This window comes from Papaver somniferum, chromosome 1, assembly GCF_003573695.1.
Source record: "Papaver somniferum cultivar HN1 chromosome 1, ASM357369v1, whole genome shotgun sequence".
NCBI lineage: Eukaryota > Viridiplantae > Streptophyta > Magnoliopsida > Ranunculales > Papaveraceae > Papaver > Papaver somniferum.
The window spans coordinates 106,706,707-106,716,832 of record NC_039358.1 but is presented as its reverse complement, the minus strand read 5'-3'; the positions used below and the strand labels follow the sequence as shown (position 1 = coordinate 106,716,832).

Below are 10,126 nucleotides of genomic sequence, written 5' to 3'. Positions count from 1 at the left end.
GTCCATAGTTCTGCATGGAGACCTGGAAAGTGAACCCATACGTTTGCATGGGAAGTTTTTTGACGTTCAGGATCAAAACCTGGGTACCAATCCATCAGCTTGAGCTCATGTTGATTTACATACCATTTAGTACGTCTAATCCTTTCTTTTGTTTCTGCACCATGTAACATAACCACGAAAAATCCCTTACTCATAGTCATAAACCTTGCTGAGCTAGGGTTTATCTGCCATTGACTAACCAAGCTGGATTTCACTTCCACAAACTTCAATCCCGTGAAGTTCAGTCATGCAATAAAACTATGTTCAAAGGGTTTACATCCTTCTTGATAAAAATCATCTGGAATGATAAGAGAAGGCTCTCCATCAATCAGAGTAGGGTTTGGCAAGCTATTAATATCAACACACGTAGGCTCCAAAGTCTTTTTTCCTTTTACTTTCTCCGCAAAATATTGTTGCTGTGAAATAACCCTAGAAGAAATTACTTGTGTTTCCTCAACCATGATGATCAGATTGAAAAAACGTTAAGAAAAACGTGAAAAAATCAAAACCCTAGAGAAATCGCCAGACTTTCTCTCTCCTCATGGCTTTTTTCAATCCAAGATTTATTGAAGACAATACTCATAGCACCAAGAACTGAACAATACTCATCCCTAGCTACTACACCTGCACCCGCAACGCCAGGGTTACCTCTCGCCGCTCCATCACAACAAATTTGTAATTCATTAGCCTCAGGCGGTAGTCAATAACAAGCCACAGGTTGATGCCACTTCACACTACGGTGCTGAACTCTAAAATAGTTCAGAAGAACAACATCATCAGCACTATTGTTCATATGACCCTTGAGCCGAATTGAATAATCTTGAATCAACTTCAGAACGCACTTATGAAAGATACTCCAATTAGGCTTTTTATCCTCGAAAACTGCCTTGTTCCGCAACTGCCATAGCTCCGACCTAAGAACAAGGTTGGAAATAAGCCACAGATCACGGACAATATGACTCCTTCCTTTTGCTGCTTTAAAAGAAACAATAAGGTTAGCATTAGGTTGTAAATTGAACACATCAGCTAGCCAATTCTAGGCCCTTGTAGCAAAGCAACACTCATATAAAACATGATTAAGAGTTTCCTATTGAACAACACACATGCAGCATTTGTTAGCAAGAGGGATCTTGAACCTGCGCCTGATAAGGTCATACGTAGCACATGCTCCACGTAAGAATTTCCAGTTCTGAGCAGCAAGAACAGGATGAACTTCTTTTCTCCATAGAAGTTGCGTACCTTCTAACCGAGAATACTTCTGCCGAATCAACTCAGTTGCAGACTTAACGCTGAACTCACCCTTCAACTCCGGCATCCATACCCTAACATCAGCTCCACCCATAGGAATTGGCATCCTATTCAACTCCATACCAGCAACCATCAAGTATTGCAAGTGAATTTCAGGGATATCCCAAAGGCCATCCTTTAAAATATCACTAACTCTAGCTGTTGCATCTAGAGAATAATCATTTAGCACTTCAGCAATACTAGTCTTATCAAACCAAATGTCATAATAAAGAAAAGTATCTCTACCATCACCAATTAAGACCTTAGTATTCTTTTCCACACAATTATACACACTCCTTAAACCAGGAAAAATAGAAGATTTAACCCCCGAATGCTTAATACAACCCTTACGATCAAATAATTTTTCCTTCAGGAAAAGAGCCCACTTCTTTGTAGAGTTACGAATCTTCCACCAAATTTTCATAATAAGAGCTTTGTTCATAGTGGCCATACGAGTTAGTCCGAGACCCCCTCCTCAAAAGGGCAACAAAATTTATCAAAAGCCACTACCACTACACGATTAATGTTCGAATCACCAGACCAAATAAAGTTACGGATAGCCCTCTCACATTGAAGAATAAACTTACGAGGCCACTTATAAATAGCCATACTATGAATGTAATTACTGGAAATTACTGATTTAACAAGAACAATGCGATCATGAAAAGATAATAACCTCCCTCTCCAACCAACAAGCTGATTTCTAATCTTTTCAACAACATTGCTAATATGGCGATATCGAACATTACCTGGCATAATTTGAACTCCCAAATAGCGGTCCGGAAAAGTAGCTACACTCATCCCCAAATAAGATGCAATATAATTACACCAACTCGAAGAACCACCACCATAATAAATCTTACTCTTTTGACAACAAACAGTCTGATCTGAAGCACGCTGATATCTTCCCAACAAGTCTACAAGATTATGAAGACTTTTGGAATTACCTTTACAAAAAATCATTATGTCATCAGCAAAGAAAAGGTGAGTAGGAGAAATACCACCTCTAGTTACCATAGGCGTCACCTTTTTATCACGAAAAAGCTTCGTAATATTTCTACTAAGAACATCCTCAATCAAGACAAAAATCAAACGGGAGAGGGGATCACCTTGACGCAAACCTTTGTTAATTTTGAAGTAACCTTCCGGACTACCATTCAAAATGACAGAAATTCTAGCAGACTGCAAGATATTAAAAATCCAATCACACCAATTTTCAGAAAAACCATACTCACGGAAAACTTTAAGCACAAAAGCCCAATTTACCGTGTCAAAAGCTTGAGAAATATCAAGTTTAAGGCCTATGTTGCCATCCTTGCGTTTATAATGCAACTCATTAACCATCTCCAACGCCAAACTAATATTCTCATGAATATTTCTCCCTTTCATGAAGGCTACCTGTTCTTCAGACACAAGCTTATACAAAACTGTACCAAGTCTAGTAGCTAGGATCTTAGTAAAAATTTTGAAGAAAAAATTACTAAGACCATTTGGTCTGAAATTTCGAAGAGTATTAGCACCCCTTACCTTAGCCAGCAAGATGATAAAAGAAGAATTAACACCATTTGGAATACTACCCGCATCCCAACAATGAATAATGGCCTCGGTTAAATCACCATGAATAACATCCCAACAATGACGATAGAAACAACCAGAGAAACCATCCGGTCCTGGGGCACTATCTGCACTCAGATCAAAAACAGCTTGCTTAATTTCTTCCGTGGAAGGAATCATATCCATGGCGTTGCTCTCATCAACAGAAATTGAAGCATGCTCAAAATCAAATAAATCACCTTTTATCACCGGATCTTGACCATTGAACTTATCTTCATAGAACTGAACTACATGAGTACGAAGTTGCTCATAATTTGTCAAACAAGTCCCATTCATATCAACAAGTTCCGAAATAGTATTAGAACTTTTTCTAATTCTAATACTATTATGAAAAAAACTGGAATTACTTGAACCCTCCACCAACCATTTGTTCCTAGACTTTTGCTTGAGCATAGTTAACTGTTGCAAACGAGTATCACCTAAATTTTTCATAGCATCCTTCATTGCATTTAGTTTAGCAGTATTACTAGGGTCCTCATCTGAAATAAGAGCTGCTGTCTCAAAACGAAGTTGATCTTGCTTCAAACGAGAATTCACATTACCAAAAATCCTCAGATTCCAATCCTTCATTGCAATCTTCAGCCGCTTCAATTTATAAGGGAAAATAAAATCAGGAGAACCATGAATAGACAAATTCCAACTCTCATTGACCACCCGAAGAAAATCCCCATGTAAAAACCACATCTTTCGAACACGAAAAGGAGCTCGACAAGGCCTAGGAACAGAAAAAGGATAACCAAGAAGAGTAGAATGGTCGGAAACTTCCCTAGGAAGAGCTTTACACCGCCAATTCTCAAATTTAGCAAGCCAAGCCGCATTAATAATTGCACGATCCAACTTACTAATAGAACGCCTAGTACCAGATTGCCTATTACACCAAGTGAATTTGCTGCCCAAGGAATCCGATTCAAAAAGATCATTGTCATCCATCCAATCTTTGAAATCATCAATAACAGACGATCTTATTTCCAAGCCACCTTTCTTCTCATTCAAACGCAAAATACAATTAAAATCACCTATGACCAGCCAAGGTGTAATTGAATCTTGCATAACTAGTTGCTGCCAAAGCCTGCGCATAGTAGTTTGAATGTAGCTAGCATGCACAAAAGAGATATACACACCATCAACCGCAATTGTAATAGCTTGTTTACTAGAATTAACTACAGAAACATGAAGCCCATCCTTATAACAAACCCAAAGATTTGCAATACCAGAATTAGTAGAATTATTAATAATAAACGAAGAATAACCTTCAGAAATTAGCCTCCTCCCAAAATTTGCTGAGCACGCCACTTTTGGTTCAGCAAGACCAAAAACTTCAGGATGGAAATCTCTAATCAGCTCCCTAAGCTTAGAATGTGTTGTTGTACGCGCAACACCATTGATATTCCAAAAAAGAACCCGCATAATTAAACTCTGGGTTGGAGTTTATTATTTAGCTTCAATTGTTTAACCGAGTTTGAGGAGGATTTAGGAACTGATTCCTTACGAGCACGAATACCCAATGCCTCATCCGAGTCTGACAAGGAATCCTGATCAATTAACGCATTCAATTGGTTTGCATATCTATAATCTGCTGCATCTTAGCTTGTTTTGTAAGCTCACCAAGTTTACTGAAAACCAAAACATCATTGCCAGCCTTGTCACTTAGGATGTTAAACTTGTTGTTAGAGACAAATTCTGAAGTTTCTTCAAGCGCATTACACAAAGGTGTGGACGAGGATGTAATATCAATCCTAGCAGGAGGAGGAAGTTTAGTTCTTGCCAATTCAACATTCCCCCCTGCCTTAGCATTCAAGCTTGAGGTACTCAACGACCTAGCTTTAGTAGCTAATACTGAATGCGTAAGAATGTCTTGCTTGTGTTTTTCAACCTCAGCAGATGCCATACGCAAAACAACTTCAGATTGAGCTAAACTATCCTGCAACTGTTTTTCCAACTCAACAGTGTCACTGATGCACAGAACATTATCAGCCACAATATTTGAAGTATGTTCACCAACGTGAGTAATTTTTTCAGGAACAAAAGGAATATACGGAGCTGTCTTTCCCTTTTTCTTTCGCCTAGCTTCTTTCCATTCCGTACTAGCATTATTCTCACGATGCTGTTGTTTGTTAACTAACACAATAGCCTGTTGCGAATCAGCAGCAACTTGCGGAGCTTTGACAGCTTCACCTCTTGGTTTCTTCCTATATTCCCCATCTGAATGCCCAATAATGCTGCACTTAGAACAAAATTTAGGTCTTTTAAGGATATCAAAAGGTTGACAAAACTCACGTTCACCCACAGTGACATTAATATCATCATATTTGAGCTCAGCAAAATCAATATCAATGAGGACCGAAGCAAAGTGACCATACTCATGTGCCAACGTTCTTTTATCAACCACAATAGGAGATCCTAGAGTTTTCCCCATTGCGAGTAAAGTTTTTTCAATCCAGAATTCCATTGGAAGCCCATGAAACTTGACCCAAACTGTGGAACGTGAAGATCTTTGTTTGTCAGCATCAAAACTAGGAAACCATTCCATGAGATTTAGTTTCTGTTGAGCAACAACCCATTGTTCAGCCTGTAAAATCTTCACTTTATCCTCCTGCGACAATAACTTGATGATGAAGAAACCTCTATTCAACGGAACAAAGTGAACCCGGCCTTCACCCAGCTTCCATTGAAGTTCTAGGTTTTTTTTAACGTCAGAAAAGTTAAGTTCTTTGAAGTCTAACCTTCCAATAAGACTAAACTTCCATAATGCACATCCTTCCTGATATAACTGATTAGGAATCTCAATAGAAGGTTTTCCATCTTTCAAAGTAGGGTTTGGCAGAGAAGAAACATCCATGGAGGTTTTAGGAAGCTCTTTCCTACCCTTGAGTCTATCTGCATATGTTAAAATCTTAGAAGGCGCAACTATAGGATTTGGATCAACAGGATCTCCCATTGAATCACCCAAAGATGATCCAAGATGAAGCACGTACAAAAAAGTTTGAAAAGTTCTTCAAAATCGCCAGAGCAAAGAGGAGAGAGAAAAAAAATATCTACTCTCTAACTAGAAAAAGTCTCCTGTTAAAGATGAGTTTATCTAGTTTACAGATTAGTCTCAGAAATGAATTTCCGAATTATAACGAAGTGTGTAGACTTTTTTGAGTTAACGTATATAAAATTTAACATTTTTGTGAACTCTTTATTTTTGTGTTGACTTTCTATTTCTATTTGATTCAAGATAGATGAAATTTTTTAGGATTTGGATTAGTTTGCACGGTCTTTCATCCTTCTTCTATTGTGAAATTAGCCTACCTTCATATTTTCTTTAATCAACGTACATAGAAATGCAATTTTTACTAGACGTAATGCCTTAGAACATATCATTTGTGATTACAATATATTTTTCAAACTTTTTCTGTTAAATATGAGTTTATCTAGTTTACAATTTAGTCTCAGAAATCAATTTCTGACTTATAACGAAGTGTGTAGACTTTTTTGAGTTAACATATATTAAATTCAACATTTTTATGAACTCTTTATTTTTGTATTGGCTTTGTTTTTCAATTTGATTAAAATAGGTGAAATTTGTTACAATTTGGATTAGTTCTGGCTGGTCTTTCATCCTTCTTCTATTGTGAAATTTGGCTTCCTTAATGTTTTCTTGAATTAACGTACAAAGAAATGCAATTTTTACTAGACGTAAGTCCGTAGAACATATAATTTGTGATTAAAATACATTTTTCAAACTTTTTCTGTTAAAGATGAGTTTATCTATTTTACCATTTAGTCTCAGAAATCAATTTCCGACTTATACCGAAGTTTGTAGACTTTCTTGAGTTAACGTATAAAAAATTCAACATTTTTATGAACTCTTTATTTTTGTATTGGCTTTGTCTTTCAATTTGATTCAAATAGATGAAATTTGTTAGAATTTGGATTAGTTCTGTCTGGTCTTTCATCCTTCTTATATTGTGAAATTTGACTTCTTTCATATTTTCTTGAATCAACGTACATAGAAATGCAATTTTTACTAGACGTATTGCCTTAGAATATATTAATTGTAATTACAATACATTTTTCAAACTTTTTCTGTTAAAGATGAGTTTATCTAGTTTACAATTTAGTCTCAGAAATCAATTTCAGATATAAAACGAAGTGGGTAGACTTTTTTGAGTTAACGTATATAAAATTCAACATTTTTATGAACTCTTTCTTTTTGTGTTGGCTTTGTCTTTCTATTTGATTCAAGATAGATGAAATTTGTTAGGATTTGGATTAGTTCTGCATGGTCTTTCATCCTTCTTCTATTGTGAATTTTGACTTCCTTCATATTTTCTTGAATCAACGTACATATAAATGCAATTTTTACTAAACGTATTGCCTTAGAACATATTAATTGTAATTACAATACATTTTTCAAACTTTTTTGGTTAAAGATGGGTTTATCTAGTTTACAATTTAGTCTCAGAAATCAATTTCTGACTTATAATGAAGTGTGTAGACTTTTTTGAGTTAACGTATATTAAATTCAACATTTTTATGAACTCTTTATTTTTGTATTGGATTTGTCTTTCAATTTGATTCAAATAGATGGAATTTGTTCCAATTTGGATTAGTTCTGGCTGGTCTTTCATCCTTCTTCTATTGTGAATTTTTACTTCCTTCATATTTTCTTGAATCAACATACATAGAAATGCAATTTTTACTAGACGTATTGCCTTAGAACATATTAATTGTGATTACAATACATTTTTCAAACTTTTTATATTAAATTTGAGTTTATCTAGTTTACAATTTAGTCTCAGAAATCAATTTCAAACTTATAACGAAGAGTGTAGACTTTTTTGAGTTAACGTATATAAGATTCAACTTTTTTATGAACTCTTTGTTTTTGTGTTAGCTTTGTCTTTCTATTGGATTCAAGATAGATGAAATTTGTTAGGATTTTGATTAGTTCTGCATTGTCTTTCATCCTTCTTCTATTGTGAAATTTGACTTCCTTCATATTTTCTTGAATCAACGTACATAGAAATGCAATTTTTACTAGACGTATTGCCTTGGAACATATTAATTGTGATTAGAATACATTTTTCAAACTTCTTATATTAAATTTGAGTTTATCTAGTTTACAATTTAGTCTCAGAAATCAATTTCAAACTTATAACGAAGAGTGTAGACTTTTTTGAGTTAACGTATATAAGATTCAACTTTTTTATGAACTCTTTGTTTTTGTGTTAGCTTTGTCTTTCTATTGGATTCAAGATAGATGAAATTTGTTAGGATTTTGATTAGTTCTGCATTGTCTTTCATCCTTCTTCTATTGTGAAATTTGACTTCCTTCATATTTTCTTGAATCAACGTACATAGAAATGCAATTTTTACTAGACGTATTGCCTTAGAAAATATTAATTGTAATTACAATATATTTTTCAAACTTTTTTTGTTAAAGATGAGTTTATCTAGTTTACAATTTAGTCTCAGAAATCAATTTCTGACTTATAATGAAGTGTGTAGACTTTTTTGAGTTACGTATATTAAATTCAAAATTTTTATGAACTCTTTATTTTTGTATTGGATTTGTCTTTCAATTTGATTCAAATAGATGAAATTTGTTACAATTTGGATTAGTTCCTGCTGTCTTTCATCCTTCTTCTATTGTGAAATTTGACTTCCTTCATATTTTCTTGAATCAACGTACATAGAAATGCAATTTTTACTAGACGTGTTGCCTTGGAACATATTAATTGTGATTAGAATACATTTTTCAAACTTTTTATATTAAATTTGAGTTTATCTAGTTTACAATTTAGTCTCAGAAATCAATTTCAAACTTATAACGAAGAGTGTAGACTTTTTTGAGTTAACGTATATAAGATTCAACTTTTTTATGAACTCTTTGTTTTTGTGTTAGTTTCGTCTTTCTATTTGATTCAAGATAGATGAAATTTGTTAGGATTTTGATTAGTTCTGCATTGTCTTTCATCCTTCTTCTATTGTGAAATTTGACTTCCTTCATATTTTCTTGAATCAACGTACATAGAAATGCAAATTTTACCAGACGTAATGCCTTAGAACATATTATTTGTGATTACAATATATTTTTCAAACTTTTTCAGTTAAAGATGAGTTTATCTAGTTTACAATTTAGTTTCAGAAATCAATTTCCGACTTATAACGAAATGTGTAGACTTTTTTGAGTTAACGTATATAAAATTCAACATTTTTATGAACTCTTTATTTTTGTGTTGGCTTTGTCTTTCTATTTGATTCAAGATAGGTGAAATTTGTTAGGAATTAGATTGATTCTGCTTGGTCTTTCATCCTTCTTTTCAAACTTTTTCTGTTAAAGATGAGTTTATCTAGTTTACAGATTAGTCTCAGAAATGAATTTCCGAATTATAACGAAGTGTGTAGACTTTTTTGAATTAACGTATATAAAAGTTAACATTTTTATGAACTCTTCCTTTTTGTGTTGGCTTTCTCTTTCTATTTGATTCAAGATGGATGGAATTTGTTAGGATTTGGATTAGTTTGCATGGTCTTTCATCCTTCTTCTATTGTGAAATTAGCCTACCTTCATATTTTCTTTAATCAACGTACATAAAAATGCAATTTTTACTAAACGTATTGCCTTAGAAAATATTAATTGTAATTACAATACATTTTTCAAACTTTCTTTGTTAAAGATGAGTTTATCTAGTTTACAATTAAGTCTCAGAAATCAAATTCCGACTTATAACGAAGAGTGTAGACTTTTTTGAGTTAACGTATAAAAAATTTAACATTTTTATGAACTCTTTATTTTTGTATTGGCTTTGTCTTTCAATTTGATTCAAATAGATGAAGTTTGTTAGAATTTGGATTAGTTCTGGCTGGTCTTTCATCCTTCTTGTATTGTGAAATTTGACTTCCTTCATATTTTCTTGAATGAACGTACATAGAAATGCACTTTTTACTAGACGAAATGCCTTAGAACATATTATTTGTGATTACAATACATTTTTCAAACTTTTTCTGTTAAAGATGAGTTTATCTAGGTTACAATTTAGTCTCAGAAATCAATTTCCGACTTATAGCGAAATGTGAAGAATTTTTTGAGTTAACGTATATAAAATTCAACATTTTTATGAACACTTTCTTTTTCTGTTGGCTTTGTCTTTCTATCTGATTCAAGATAGATAAAATTTATTTGGATTTGGATTAG

The 10,126-nt window shown here is 33.7% G+C and overlaps 1 protein-coding gene across 1 annotated transcript; it reads right to left on the bottom strand.

Annotated features, from left to right (window-relative positions):
* Positions 1-739: 739 nt before the first annotated feature.
* Positions 740-4,347, bottom strand: LOC113348651. Its single transcript, XM_026592500.1, has 6 exons — positions 3,725-4,347; positions 2,725-3,655; positions 2,328-2,508; positions 1,914-2,243; positions 1,176-1,797; positions 740-953 (listed from the first exon to the last, which is right to left on the bottom strand). The coding sequence occupies exons 1-6, from the start codon at positions 4,345-4,347 to the stop codon at positions 740-742; spliced, it is 2,901 nt and encodes a 966-aa protein (XP_026448285.1).
* Between the last annotated feature and the right edge of the window lie 5,779 nt (positions 4,348-10,126).

What these genes read in the sequence shown, in the direction of transcription:
- LOC113348651 (XM_026592500.1), bottom strand. Translation starts at nt 4,347, where the DNA reads ATGCGGGTTCTTTTTTGGAATATCAATGGTGTTGCGCGTACAACAACA. An exon ending in GCTAAATTTGAGAATTGGCG is followed by an intron (nt 3,656 to 3,724) that starts GTGTAAAGCTCT and finishes TTCTGTTCCTAG; the next exon opens with GCCTTGTCGAGCTCCTTTTC. An exon ending in AGCTTGTGTCTGAAGAACAG is followed by an intron (nt 2,509 to 2,724) that starts GTAGCCTTCATG and finishes AATATCTTGCAG; the next exon opens with TCTGCTAGAATTTCTGTCAT.